Source organism: Topomyia yanbarensis, chromosome 3, assembly GCF_030247195.1.
Source record: "Topomyia yanbarensis strain Yona2022 chromosome 3, ASM3024719v1, whole genome shotgun sequence".
Lineage (NCBI taxonomy): Eukaryota > Metazoa > Arthropoda > Insecta > Diptera > Culicidae > Topomyia > Topomyia yanbarensis.
The window spans coordinates 394802069-394817001 of NC_080672.1; the positions used below are offsets into that span (position 1 = coordinate 394802069).

Below are 14933 nucleotides of genomic sequence, written 5' to 3' on the forward strand. Positions count from 1 at the left end.
GTAGTCTATCATATACAAAAAAACACTAGAGCACTCTAGTTAGAGTGTGGCCAAGAGGCCATGACGTATCCAAACGAACATGAAATTTGACGTATTCACAATAGAAATACGTCAGATTTCTGCTCGTTTGGATACGTCAAACGCGTCTTGGCCGCATTCTAACTAGAGTGCTCCTAAGACAAGACGTGACAATCGGCTTCTTATTTTTCCTTCAACATTCTTCTTTTCGCACATTTTCACCCTGCCGAAATCTTCCGAACAGTGTTGCTATTTTCATTAATGAAAATGGAGTCTTGTTAATTTATTTTATGCCGGAAATATTTTCTATCTTGAATCCACTATATTGATGAAGGGCACCGTTTTTCCATGTAATGGGTGTTTGGTAAGGTTTGATGAAGCCATTATCTGATAAATTTTAGATCATGTAATTAAATTTTTTAGAGCGGGAGAAAAAGCGCGATACTCATTAATTTGCATGGGAGCAAGCTCTATATTAGCCTCGTAAATACACAAGGCGCTGAATGTACCATCATTGCCAGCTTCTATACGTATGAAGATGATATTATCATCGTATTTTGTTTTTAATTTAATGATCCAGTTGACTCCCCACATGTAACAAATTGTCACAAATTTATCTATACCCCCCTCCGCTATCACGTAACAAATTCTTCAGTATTCGGAAATGAATCACACACCGGTGAGTCGGCAGCGAATCTTCCTGTAACGGCGACCCCATCAGGGCTTGCGTACGCACGAAATATCTGTAGGTACCCCTTGAGACACAAAACAGTTCCTCCTTCGAACACTCGTACATGTACGTGGAATAATATTCTCGTCAATCCATTCAATACGCTCTGTAAATGATTATAAATCAATGCACTAAACCTGTTACTAAATTCGTTTTGAAATTTGTGTTTCAACTTCATCTCATCAGAATCCGACGCTATCTTAGTGCCAGGAAGAGTCAACGCCGGATTGACACTAGCTCCAAAAACAGGCACAATTTGCTGAGTTAAGGCTTATGCCGACAGGTCATCGCAAAGTTGATAATAAACAAATACAATTTGTATCCCTGATTAAAGCCCTAGTCAAGCATAATGTCCAGCCAGAAAAGGGGTTATTTTAAGCTGGTGAGAAGTAGTGAAATCAAAACGAGCTAGTGATAGTCAAAGTTATTCAAAATAGAAAAAGGGTCTCAGTTTGCTACAAAGACAAGTCAAGTCAAGTTTTCCAATTATAGAAGAATGGCATACTTTCACAACCAATTAAAAAAAGACGAGTATTCAGTATCCCAGTAAGGTAAAATTCTAATATCAATATATTGCCGTAACTTTTTCAAGTTTTCTGGACGCTTAAAACTATAGGTTTCCTTGATTGCAAATAAATAATTGTTTTAATATCGTTTAATTCGTGTTAACAGCAACCCCTCTTACGCATAGCTCCCACAGTCATTCACTAGTATTAATTTACATATACTCCTTCTATGTGACAATACGCTGAAACAGTAGTGTATCCTGAAGAAACGCTATGTCTACTGTAGCGGATCCTTTTCCTGAGATATCACACTAGACATCGCAACGACATGAATGCACTTGTGCTCCTCCAAAAGAGGAACACTATCGAATCCTTTGCCACATACATCACACTTGTGCTGACAGTCACCCGTATGAAGACGCATGTGTTTAACTTGCGGACTTTTTTGCGCAAATGCTTTGTCGCACACGGTGCATTTGTAAGGCCGTTCGCCCGTATGTACGCGTATGTGTTCGGTTAGGGTTTTTTGTCTCGCGAAAGATCGCTCGCACATGGTGCACTTGAAAGGTCGCTCACCCGTATGAAGGCGCATGTGTGCAATCCTGTTTCTACTCTTGGCAAAATCTTTGCCACATACGGTGCAGTTGAACGGCCGCGCACCCGTATGCACGTGCATGTGCTCGCTGAGGGTAAAATTATTGGCAAAAGCTTTGCCGCACACGTTGCACTTGTGCTTCTTACCGGTATGTACAACACGATGTGCCCATAGGCTGCCGTTCAAGGAAAATGTTTTGCCGCAGACATTGCAAATGTAGGGGCGTTCACCGCGATGTACCCGGGCATGCTGGTTAAGCTGGGTCTTTAGCAGGAATCGTTTCCCACAAAGCTCGCATTCGTGAGGTCGAGATGTTATTACAGGTGCCTGTAGGTTCTCGACCTGATTTCCATCGGCGTCGTCAACGAGTTTTTTCTTGCTGAAAACACGAGAAAAACAAAACAATAGATTTTGAACTATCATAAAAAAAATTTGTTGCTGAAATTCAGCCATAAACTACTCCAATGATACGAACAGACTCACCTGTAAGGTAATCGCGTATGAATGCGCTCGTGTGATGTTTGGTTACTTTTTGTGGCAAAAGCTTTGCCACACACGGTACACTTGAACGACCGCTCGCCCTTGTGAAGGCGCAGGTGTGTGTGCAGGCTAGTGCTTTGGGCAAAATCTTTCCCACATACCGGGCACTTGTACGGCCGCTCACCCGTATGAAAGTGCATGTGGTCAGTAAGGCTTTTCTTTTTGGGGAAATCTTTGCCGCATACAGTGCACTTGTACGGCCTTTCACCAGAGTGTGATTTCCAATGTTGCCATATAGCACTTCTTCTGGTGTATGTCTTACCGCAAATATCACACCGGAAAGGCTTTTCGCCGCTATGTACCCGCTGATGTTCGACAAGGCGATGCTTCTGGAGGTATTGTTTTCCACATAGCTCACATTCGTATGGCAGTAAGGAAGCGTCGGCAGATGCTGACGGTTTCTTTTCGCTGAAAGCATGAAATAAGTTAGCCAAAACTAAATTATGAATATCAATAGACAATATACTCTGTGCAAATTTAAAGAAAGCACTCACCTAGGTGGAGGCTTGCCGGTATGAACGTACTTGTGCTCCTGGAAGCGAGAAACTTTATTGAATCCTTTGCCACACACATCACACTTGTATCGATAGTCACCCGTATGGATGCGCATGTGCTCGCTTAGGACAGATTTGTACCCAAAATCTTTGCCACACACAGTGCACTTGAACGGCCGCTCACCGGTGTGTGAATTTTGATGTGACTGCAGATCGAAGCTCCGGAAAAATGCCTTACCGCAGACAGCACAACGGTAGTTCCGATCGCCGTGAACATGTTGAGTATGTTTGTCAAGGCGACATTGCTGCAGGAACTGTTTGCCACAAATCTTGCAGTCGTATGATTGTGACGATTGAATGGATGGGTTGTGTGAAGCTGTCTGCTGACTGTTGGGTGGATTCTCATCGCTCTGTATGTCATCGCTGGATAATTTAGATATTAACAAACAGTAGGGGGTGATAATTAGAATATCAAAAACTATGCAAAGAAAAAACTCACCCTTGATATGATTCATTGCAACTTCTTGAATCGATCATTGGTTGTTCTGTATTTTCCGAATCACAATTCGCATTTGAAGAATCGGCATTAAACATTACGATATGGGTTGATTTATTTGTAGCTACGTCGTGTACGCTTTCCATTGTTTGCTTGGTATTATCAAAGTATTGGGTCCCCGTGAAATCGAAATATTTCGTCTGCCGAGACTCTTCCATATCACTGAATATCTGCGAACATAAAACTAGCATAAAATGTTGTCGTAAACCCGCCCCGATGGGCGCTTTTATTCTTTGTATACTATATTTCTTCCGAATATAACGTCTAACTGTAACTATTACTCGTTTACAAAAATATTAAATTGAACTCATAAAGTAAACAATAGCAGTTAGCATCTCTCCAGAGACTGATCTTGCGGAACCGTCAAAAGCAGTGATGCCACATTTTAATCAGTGATTGTTTACGCCAGAGCTGCTAGATGATTTTGTTGAAAATCTATCTTTAATATAAAAAAATCTGTATCTGTCTGTATTCAATGAAGAAAAAGAATTTTGATAATTGATGACATTGAAAACATTAAAAAAGGAGCTTTAAATGAGTATTTTAATATAATTCATGCATTTTCCGGCTCAATAGATTCAATGTTTTCAAATATAAAAAGTGTTATGGTTCAGTTGACAATAATTTATTTAGATACAGTTTAGAATTTTTCATTTTGTATTTTGCAAAATAACTTCCCTCTCATCGGATTCATTGTTTTCTATTACAATTTCCGAAAAAGTGCAATAGAACAAATCCAATTAAATAAAAGTGAGAAAATACCTATAATAATTTGCATCAGAAAAGAAACCTTTGCGAAAAAATTACCGTTTCTAAATCTTTGGCTGCTGCAGTTGCCGAGTTCTTTTCCAACGTCAATTATTGCCGCTGTAATGAACGGAATAAATAATTTTTTACACGATCTGATAAGAAATATTCTCAGCAATTATGTACCAAATTCTATACAGTCGTGATTCGCTGGTTGGACATTTTTTAACTGGACCGTTTTTTAGTTGGACCTCCGCTAGTTGGACCATTGTCCAACTAAAAAGCATCTGAACGCCAAAATCTCATGTCAAAATAACGTTGACAATCAATCTGACAATATTTAGAGATGTGAATAGATGCATTTACACTGTCAACATCTCCTTTGGAGAGTTTTTGACATTTGTCAGTCGGTCCATCTAACGAATCAAATTCGTTAGTTGGACAGAGGTGTGGCCCAACCAGTGAATCACGACTGTAATAATTTGGATCAGAAAAGTAACCTTTGCGGGAAAAAATTACCGTTTCTAAATCTTTGGCTGCTGCAGTTACCGAGTTCTTTTCCAACGTCAATTATTGACGCTGTACTGAGCGGAATAAATAATTTTTACACGATCTGATAGGAAATATTCTCAACAATTATGTACCAAATTCTACGATAGGGATCTTTAGGGGTGTGCGGGTTAAGGCATATTCTGATGCAGATTAGTACCGTGAGTTAATATCTCAGGTCTATTTAATTTTTTTGGCCCGAAACTATTGAAAAAAACATTTTTTAGTTTGTTTCCTTTTAGGACAATTAGGCAATCCATGAGACGTTTCGGATCAGCTGATTATTTCTTGTTTACTTATTCTGACGTTACTCCGAGGGGTGCGACGTCCGACAATATCGTTGATTCGATCCAACATCAAACGAATCGGACTAACAAAGTTGTTTGTCGGACGAGTTTTTCTGTTCGCAGGAGTAGACTTGTTGACAGAACCCACCGCTGAATTGTCAAACAAACGTCTAATGGATTGCCTAATAACACATCCAAACCCATGCGACTTGCACGACTCTATAGGTTGCCTTATCAGATCTACCATAGTTTGCAGATGAAACTTGGGATGGCAGGCTGCTAGCGGATTGACAAAGTACCAGATCATGCTGTGTGGGGTTCTGTCCCGGTTAACAATGAGGCGAACGAGATATTTGCAGTTACGTCATTTAGTAGGACAACTGTCAGTTTGCTGGTTGAATTTAATTTGGTTTTTTTTAAATTTGAAAATCATAAAAGAATAATTAAGGTTTAAGAATGATATGAGTGTACTCGTAAGGACACCCGCTACCAATACATATGAAAAATTGGCACAATTTTTCCAAATTAAAGATCCCTATTACCATAAATTACAATGGAAATGGTTTTATAAAAGCAGCCATTAGCTGTGATTTGATAGGTGACCTACAGGCTAGGGGCAGATCACTCTAGGAATGTATACAGTCATAATTCGCTGGTTGGACATTTTTTAACTGAACCGCTTTTTAGTTGGACCTCCGCTAGTTGGACCATTGAAAACAGAACACAGAAAAGGGATCATTCTGTCTATTTACCAACCTCTCGCACCTAATTTACATAAGCGTGCCATACGCAGTCCGATTAGCTAGCTTTAGTTTTCCTTCTCACTTGCTCTGCGGCTAGGATAGCAATAAAATCTTGGAAAGCGGTACAAATGTAACCGCATACAGTCGTGATTCACTGGTTGGGCCACAGCCTTGTCCAACTAACGAATTTGATTCCCTGTTGGACCGACTGACAAATGTCAAAAACTCTCCAAAGGAGATGTTGGCAGTGTAAATGCATCAGTTCACATCTCTAAATATTGTCAGATTGATTGTCAAAGTAAATTTGACACTAGATTTTGACGTTCAGATGCTTTTTAGTTGGACAATGGTCCAACTAGCGGAGGTCCAACTAAAAAGCGGTCCAGTTAAAAAGTGTTCAACCAGCGAATTACGACTGTACTTTGTGAGCCCTTACGGGACTGGACTTGGATTGAATAGCAAGAATCCGTATTGTTGTCAAATACGTCAGTCTTGAAGAGGCAGGGCCAAATATATAAGTAAACAAATAGGAATTGCGTCCTTCTAAAGCCATAGGAAATCTACACCGTATAACAGGAGAATAGGGAAAAACTTAAGGACTAAAAGGGACAAATTTTCCCGTAGCGATATATGGATCCCGCGGGCAACATGTAGCTTTAAGATAACGTTTGTAAATATTTTTTGAATGAATTAAGTTTCAAGTTCCAAAGTTCAAACAGTGTTCCTAACCAATAAAAGAAAACTCCCTTAAGTGAAAAATAGGAAACAACAACGGCAGCAGGAGGAGCCAAGCGAGGATCAACGCAACTGGCAAGAAACAAGATCGCCAAAGGAGCCCCTAGTTCTAGCTTTTATCACTGAGAACTGACATACAAGTAAACTTTTCAACTTGTGTAAGAAAAATAACTGACGCTTTGAAATGACAACAGCAAGTAGACACTTGCCACTGGTCGGCGCTTCGATTGGCCAGCAATCACTATACGGGACTTGTAAGCAAACTTGGATACAATGGTGACTCACGCATGCAAACATGTATGCGATGGTGATTTTTAACGTATTTTCATTTAAATGTTTACACAGGTTTTTCGGGAAAGTTTGTTCTAGCTTATATGTCTGTTCTCTGTGCTTTTACGTTGATTCGCATTAAAAGCTACAGTTTTACATAGCGAATAAGGTAGTAAGCATTGAACGTTTCCCTTTTGATTTGTGAAACAATCGGTTTAGTAGAAAGAAAGATATCAAGGTTCAAAGTGTGCGTAACGCTTTCGTTTTGAAAATATTGAATTGACCCGCAGTATAGTAAAGAAAGACACAAGTCTTACGTCAAAAATGAAATTCATTTACATTTGCCTGCATCAATATATATTAGTTTTACATACATAGATTTTGACAATAAGAACTGCTCTATAAATACTATTTGAAAGCACATAAATCTATGATGATAATTTAAAAATAAACATTAATCGTGCATTTACATTCGATAACTAGAACTCAAATAACTAGGTTCTATAGCATTGCGAGAGTATACCTTATGCTCACTCTCTTGTATTATTTTAAACATTGCACATAGAACGTATGTGTACACTGGATAAACATATTTATGATGTATCACTACTTTTCCTTACTACGCGAAGTTCGGTAATCAAATTATTATACTGATGGGTTGATTACCAAACAGTTTACAAGTAAAAACGCTTAAAATTTTACTGTACATTGTGATCTAAACTTAATATGTATGTTTTGAAATTGTTATTTCCAGGCTTATTGGTTAAATTAGCAATAGTCTAGGCAATAGTAATTTAATTAATATTTATTTCTTCCTACAAAATAAAGATCTTCCTTTTTGATCTTCTCTATAAATAAATTTAACAAACAGATTGAGTTTCCATTAAAAAAAAAATATCGAAATGGCTACTAAATCAAAAAACTATTATCACAAAATTTATTTATATCGCTATCAATCTTCGCGCTTGAAATAAATCTCACATAACCATAAAACACAAGTCGAAATAAGCAGCAGGTTTTGTGCATGCAAAACAAGCGAGTAGCTTCCTGTGAAATCTACAAACCAACCCAGCGCCTGCCCTAAACTTAAAACTAGAATACCTTTCACTATCATGTTAAATCCTAGAGCATTTGGAAGCATCCTCTCCAATCCCTTTTCGCTGCAATATTCAGCTATTGTTAGATTTTGATTAACAATCGTAATCGATCGGAAGATTCCATACACTGCCGATGTCACCATTAGGGCTGTAAGGTTCCGCATTTCTGCCATGATTGATCGAGCAATGACGAGACAAAGACCTGCCATTAGAAAAGTGCTCCGATGGGTGAATTTCATTTTATCCACGAACGCCGGCACAGTAACCCGTGTTAGTAGGTCGGTGGTTGATAAAATTGCCATACAGTTAGCTGCCTGAAGCATGTCCAGATTTGCTGATTTCTAGGTAATAGATTAGATTAGAGAAAAAAATTAAACCCATCTTCCGTTCACATACCTGCAAAAAGTAGGGGAAAAATAAAGAAAAACTGCTTGTAGCGGTGTACGCCAGTCCTAGCCCAATGATCAAATTGAGAAAAGAAAGCTTTTTCAAAATAGCAACATCCATTAGGGCAGCAAGCTTAGACCACCCATTGTTGGATTGCTTAGGACGATCCAATGTGCCGTTCCTCAAAAGAGGCCGCTTCTCACCCCGAGATTCCTCATCGGAAATATTTCTCATGTGCCACTCCATCGGTTGTAAAAGCGCTGCACCAACAACCTATGAATAAACAATGTTTAATCTAAATCCAACTAACAGTTCATGATTCGTACGCCATTTAAAGCCAATCCACCAATAATTAAGGTGGCTCCGCGAAAATCATAGTTGTCTAGTAAGTATTGCACTATCAAAGGCATCAATATTTGACCCAATCCAGTGCCCGCCAAAGCCAATCCAACTGCTTTGCCTTTGTTGTTTCGGAAGTATGAATTGATCGCCACAAAGGTCGCCGACTGGATCAAACCTAGCCCGAAACCGAACGCTACACCATACGCGAGCATAATTTGCCATATTTGTGTTGCAAAAGAGCACGCGGTTAGGGCACCTCCCGTTAGTAAGCTTCCAAATATGGACGCCTTCCTAGCTTCAAATTTTTTAATTATTGGTCCACTGAACAGTCCTATCGAATGATTTCAAATACATTTGAATATTATTTGTTTTTCAGCAATTTTGTTTATCGTACCAGAAAAGTTAAGCGATATGTTGCAAACGTTCATAACCAAGGCCGCACCAAAAGCGTTTTCTCCCAAAAAACTTAAATAATTACCAAACATCAAGCCGAAAACTGATATCAGAGATTGGTTGAATATCTGCAAATGGAAATAACACTAAATTATTGGTTAATTTTGCCATTTTGTTTACACACGTTGATGAGTGCACAACCAGCTACGACGATCCATCCAAAGCCACCATCTGGAGGAACTTTATTTGAAGTCATGATTGCGGCCAACTTTATTCTCTATACCGAATGAATTAGACATTGGGCACTACAAACGTATTGATTCACTCAGCATCCACCGGTTATCTGATCACAAATGACTCACTATCACGAGTTAGAAACAACTCGTCTCGAGGGTGTTATCTGATAGTAAACAAATATCGGCTAGAGCAGATAATGGAGACGGAATTCTGCGCGCGTACCTGCACTGCATTGAGGATGGATGCATGGATGTTGTCGCATGTGGCTGCTGCGATGACCATCGTGGTTTGGTATCGTGGGCAAACAGTTGGGAACTTATCTTATCTGGATGGTATATGTATTCCCAAAAAATGCATTGCGCTCAGATCGTTGAACCTGATAATCGTCAAATAAGATCCGGCTATTCTAGTAGAAAAGGAAATGTATCCAAACAGCACTATGTATTCTATAAAAAAACAACCAAATGCGAACAAAAAAACATCAACGCCATACGGTTTGATTCTCTTTAACTGTGGAAAATCAAATACACGGCCCACAGTCTGGCTTGAACCTTTGTTCGATTCTATTACAAATCTTGATGAATACTGCTTTATCTAGTTTTTCAATTGCAACAGTCCTTCTTAAGATTACCAATATTTTTTCGGCAATCAGTCTTTCTCAAGTCTACCTATTTTTCTACTCAATCAGTGTTTCTCAAGACTAAAACGTTTTTCAAGAATTATTCAGCCTAAAGAAATATTTAATTCTTCCAACATGGTTGAGGCCTTTCAGAAAGGCCGCGTGCCTAATATTAAAATGAAACGAAAAAGTGTAACTTCTCCACCCGAAGATCCAATTGATTGTAGAAACTCATTCGATATTTTATCCGAATGTAAAGCAAAAGAAATTTGTAAATCATCTCGCACTGTGCGTAATGCCAATGAGAAGTAACACCAATCTTCTCCGCCGATAACAGTGATGGTCTCTGACTTCAGAGCCTTTCGAAATGAGCTTTCGACGTTGTTTCCGGGCGTCAGGCGTCCCAACTAAATAAAATGGTTTGGTAACATTATTTTCTGCAAGCTACTGTCACAGCGTTAACTTCAGTTGACTCGTATACTACAGTTACCGCAGAGTTTCAACGTCGATAATTTTTTCATCATGAAGTGCTGCATGAAGTTTTGTACTAATAAAACTACCACCGGTTTTAAAAATATTGGTTTTTTTCTGGCGGCTGAAATGGAAACTACGACATTCGTGCGGAATGGGTCCGGTTCTGTGGTTTACCAGAAAATTACAACATTAGGGATAGCTGCAATGGTTGAAGCAGCTTTTAGTAGGCACCGTAATGATAAAAGTTATATGTTTTACCTTGCCTTAGAGATTCGATTCAGAAATTTATTCAAAATATTTTAACTCACTACAGTCGTGATTCGCTGGTTGGACACTTTTTAACTGGACTGCTTTTTAGTTGGACCTCCGCTAGTTGGACCATTGTCCAACTAAAAAGCATCTGATCGTCAAATTTTCGTGTAAAATTTACTTTGACAATTAATCTGACAATATTTTGAGATGTGAACAGATGCATTTACACTGCCAACATCTCCTTTGAAGAGCTTTTGACATTTGTCAGTATGCCCAACTAGCGAATCAAATTCATTAGTTGGACAAGGCTGTGGCCCAACCAGCGAATCACGACTGTATAACCCAATTCTCGTTCGAAGCAACAAAAACAACAAATAAAAAAATTACCTACTTCTTCAAGTACACTTCAAGAAAATAAGTTTAAACGTGTTAATCCGCTTCAAAATAGGCTTCAGTTGCAGGTAACACGGCCAGAATAACGACTACCATGCCTCCTATTTCGTTTCCACACAACGCTTCCTTTGCTCCTATGACTCTACGTAGCATAACGGAAGCTAAATTCAATTTCTTGTAGCAATCAATATTTCAATTGATGGCCGCGATATCAAATTATACCCGCATGTTTGAAGCTTTTCAAACTTGGTGAGACTTTGCTAATAAATTGCAATGAATTTAAAGTTTAATAATGACTCATAACAATAATTGAAATATATTAAATTGAAAAGCCCGTTCATTAAAAGCCACAGGACTGCAATCCATTTGCGGAATTTTAGCCTTCTGTTTCAACAGACTTTGCAGCCGCCTCTTAGCGTACAGGACAATTGTCTATTGCTACCGAGGGATTGCCCTTCCTATGATCTTTGTCAGGGATAGAACATCGAATTATGGTCTTGTCAAACTGCAAATGACGTGAAAACCCAAGATGATACCAGAAAAGGTATAGGCATACGTAAAGTGAGAGTTTTGGTTTTACGATTGGAAAGATCGACATTGCGTAAACACTGCTCCACTCTCTAGTTCACTACTAAAAAAAGAGATTATTAAAAACGACATTAATTAAAACATAGTGTTTTGAATATAGAAACCAGTGTTTTCAGCTTTTTGAGGCTCTCAAGGCGTTTGCCACCAATAATATTAATGTACAGTCGTGATTCGCTGGTTGGACACTTTTTAACTGGACCCCTTTTTAGTTGGACCTCCGCTAGTTGGACCATTGTCCCACTAAAAAGCATCTGAACGTCAAAATCTCGTGTCAAATTTAGTTTGACAATTAATCTGACAATATTTAGAGATGTGAACAGATGCATTTACACTGCCAACATCTCCTTTGAAGAGTTTTTGACATTTGTCAGTAGGTCCAACTAGCGAATCAAATTCGTTAGTTGGACAAGGCTGTGTCCCAACCAGCGAACCACGACTGTACACACTCATGCAGATTATCTTGAATCTGTTTTGTGTTTGTCAAATCTGCTACTCTTTGTATTCTTATCCGTGCACGCTTTTCTTCTCTTTGGGGCAGACCCTCGATTGCTACTATCCTTGACAATAAAAATCATGGAAATTAAATTATGAGAGTATGAGACGAGAGGCAAGCACTAAATCTTCAATACGACGCAGTGCCAAAAGTAATACTTAATTAGTTACTTTAAATACCATTAAGTACCATAATTTCAACCATGGCTCTCTTTGTTGGGTATTCGCTGGAAATCGAAAAAATCGCAATGTTCTTAATTTTCAGCGTTGTTTTCCTGTTGCAGAAATTCGTCAAATCGATATTAAATTTTCAAAAGGGCGAATAAGATTTGTAAACAAACTTTTATTTTGATGGTTTCTCTTAATTTACTATAATTTCAAAGCAGAAAACAATTGAAATCACTTCTACGAAGGGTAAAAACTTACATTAACGCATATTTTTCATGAAATTCCACTTTGCAGCGGACTAATGAGCGAAACAAGTTTGTTTACAAAAAACTCTTTCGCCCTTTTGACGATTTAACATTGAAATATTTCATTCTTGCGGATACATATGACTATATGTGTTACATGGTCGATAAACTCAACAATTTCAGAGGATGCACATTTTTGTCAAGAAACAAACTAAATAACAACAAACAAGATCAATGAATCTTGAACATTAGCAATGTGGCTTGTGATCTGGGTGGATGCATCCGCGTCAACACGTCACTGAATCTATCCCTTTAAACATCGGCATTAAACTTTTCGTACTGTGTCATACAGCACTAACCCGCCCATTTGTGCAACCCTGACTGCTCGACTGCTCGAAACCGTGCTTTTCCGTGATGAAACAAGACTTTCAAAAATAACAAACCTGATATGCCGCGTAACGTCATTTAAGATCCTCAAAGTAGAGATTGCAACAGATTTTTTAATTCTCAGTCAGTTTTAATCATATTGTCTTGTAAATTTGGTCTTATTTCTGAATATCCTTTAAGGTAAGTGATTTATTTCAACAAGTTCTCGGCAGACTGTGAGTAACAGCCGCTAAAATATTTTCTAGCATGGATAATTTGGACGACCTGTCGAACGAGCAGCTCCGGCTGAAGCTGATGGAATATGGCTTGGCAAACATGCCGGTGACGCAAACTACCCGTAAAGTTTTGATCAAAAAGCTTAAAAATCATTTAGATTCCGCCAACACAAAGGTTCGCCGTGATACAGTTCACATTGTTAAATATTCATCCGACGAAGACAGCGAAATGACGGAGGAAACGAAAAAGGTTCAAAAGAAAGAGGTTAGCAGACGGGCCACTATTGGAGGATCGGCAGCAAAACTGTCCAAGACCCTTCCAGTAATGCCGCAGCTGCCTCCACCGAAACCAACTGTTACTGAAAAGTCGGATAAAATTGAACCATCTCAAAAGCGCAGATCCGGTAGATTGACTCCTGTCCAGAACAAGGAAACCGTTGCTCCTACAGTTGCAGTCCCAAAAGAACCAATGATTGTTGAAAATTCGGATGATGAGGATGACATTCCACTTACTCAGTTGGACAGGCGTGATCGAAGTTCCAAAAGTCCTTCGCTGACAAGAGCGGAAATGGTCACTACGTCATACATCCATCAAGTCGATATTCCGCCGAAGCCAGCAATTACAGAAACCATGGAAATCGATCTAACCGAATCGACAGATGATGTAGAGATGCAATCCCCGGTCCCAGAGCGTTACACTCGTCCTCCCACGACTCCATCGCGTGAATCTCGATACACTAGTAGCACTACTTCAACAATCATTAATAACAGAACAACTGTCACCGGCACACCCGGGCTCTCTCAAACTCGTCAACCGGAACTGTCCTCTTCTTTCGGACGTCCCTCCATTTCCACATCATACAATTACAAACCGTTCCAAGCGGAACCACGTGAAGAGTTGAAGTTGCAACCGACCGACTCCCCGTACTTGAGCGAATTCACAAAACGTCTTTCCCGGTTAAAGGCCGAAAATGCTCAGCTAAACGCGGTCCGTGATCATCCCATCCGTCGTACGATTGCGTCCAGCTACGCATCCTCACGGATTGACGGTAACGGCGGTCGTGATTACACGAGCGCACGGCTGAGTTCCATTCGAGGTAGCGATCGTTTGGGTAATTTGGCAGCACCAGGCGGTAGAGGAGAAATCAGAGCATCACTACGGCAGGTCATTCTTGCCCTGGATCAGAAGTATCCCATCAAGCGGATGTTCTATCTGCTGATCGTCACGATGATTGTAATTTTCCTGTTCGTGTTTTTCTTCCTGTAAAAAGAAGCTACCACAGCCGCAGTGATCGATGGGCAGAGGAAACAACAGCTAGAAGCTGTGGCATTTTCGTCGGTGTTGTGTTGAGATTGCTTTTACCTTATTCTAACTCAAACATTTGGTTAATAAAATCATTTTTAATCCTGAAAACTGCGTTTTTACATAATTAGCCTTTGAGCTCACGAAAGATCCAATGTGTTTATCGTTATTAATACACTCAAGTTTTTTTTACGCGGTTTTTTTTGCGCGGTATTTTTTTACGCGGTTTTTTTTTACGCGGATTTTGAAATTTACGCGGTTTTCATTTACGCGGATTTTGAAATTTACGCGGTTTTCATTTACGCGGCTTGTATCCCCCGCGTAAAAAAAAACCTGAGTGTATACATAATACAAATACCAAAACTTATTTGTTTCATGAATTAATTTGATGGATGGCTTCAAGTAGACTTCATTTGTCAGAATGTATGATTCCTGATTTACGAATCGTGAAATGAAGCGATAACTTTGTATACTAACGGCTTGGCTTATGTGAAAAAACTTAAATTCTTTCTATGGTTTTTAGGTAATCATTAGGAATTCCAGGGACGAATGACCACAAAGTTAAAGTACC

The 14933-nt window shown here is 39.2% G+C and overlaps 3 protein-coding genes across 4 annotated transcripts; 1 reads left to right on the forward strand and 2 right to left on the reverse strand.

Annotated features, from left to right (window-relative positions):
- Window positions 1–1287: 1287 nt before the first annotated feature.
- Window positions 1288–3767, reverse strand: LOC131692288 (zinc finger protein 260-like). 2 transcript variants are annotated; one of them, XM_058979257.1, is made up of 5 exons: window positions 3681–3767; window positions 3383–3609; window positions 2884–3306; window positions 2333–2797; window positions 1288–2228 (listed from the first exon to the last, which is right to left on the reverse strand). In XM_058979257.1, the coding sequence occupies exons 2-5, from the start codon at window positions 3595–3597 to the stop codon at window positions 1532–1534; spliced, it is 1800 nt and encodes a 599-aa protein (XP_058835240.1). In that variant the 5' UTR covers window positions 3598–3609; window positions 3681–3767; the 3' UTR covers window positions 1288–1531. The 2 variants fall into 2 exon arrangements, with proteins under 2 accessions (XP_058835240.1, XP_058835239.1); XM_058979256.1 differs by having other exon boundaries at window positions 3383–3760.
- A 3955-nt stretch (window positions 3768–7722) lies between these two features.
- Window positions 7723–9327, reverse strand: LOC131692648 (monocarboxylate transporter 12). Its single transcript, XM_058979807.1, has 5 exons — window positions 9174–9327; window positions 8991–9117; window positions 8581–8927; window positions 8264–8527; window positions 7723–8208 (listed from the first exon to the last, which is right to left on the reverse strand). Exons 1-5 carry the CDS (start codon window positions 9243–9245, stop codon window positions 7723–7725), a joined length of 1296 nt encoding a protein of 431 aa, XP_058835790.1. The 5' UTR covers window positions 9246–9327.
- Window positions 9328–12874: 3547 nt separating this feature from the next.
- LOC131692143 (otefin) lies at window positions 12875–14473 on the forward strand. The gene is made up of 2 exons (XM_058979018.1): window positions 12875–13024; window positions 13090–14473. The coding sequence occupies exon 2, from the start codon at window positions 13091–13093 to the stop codon at window positions 14324–14326; it is 1236 nt and encodes a 411-aa protein (XP_058835001.1). The 5' UTR covers window positions 12875–13024; window position 13090; the 3' UTR covers window positions 14327–14473.
- Window positions 14474–14933: the final 460 nt, after the last annotated feature.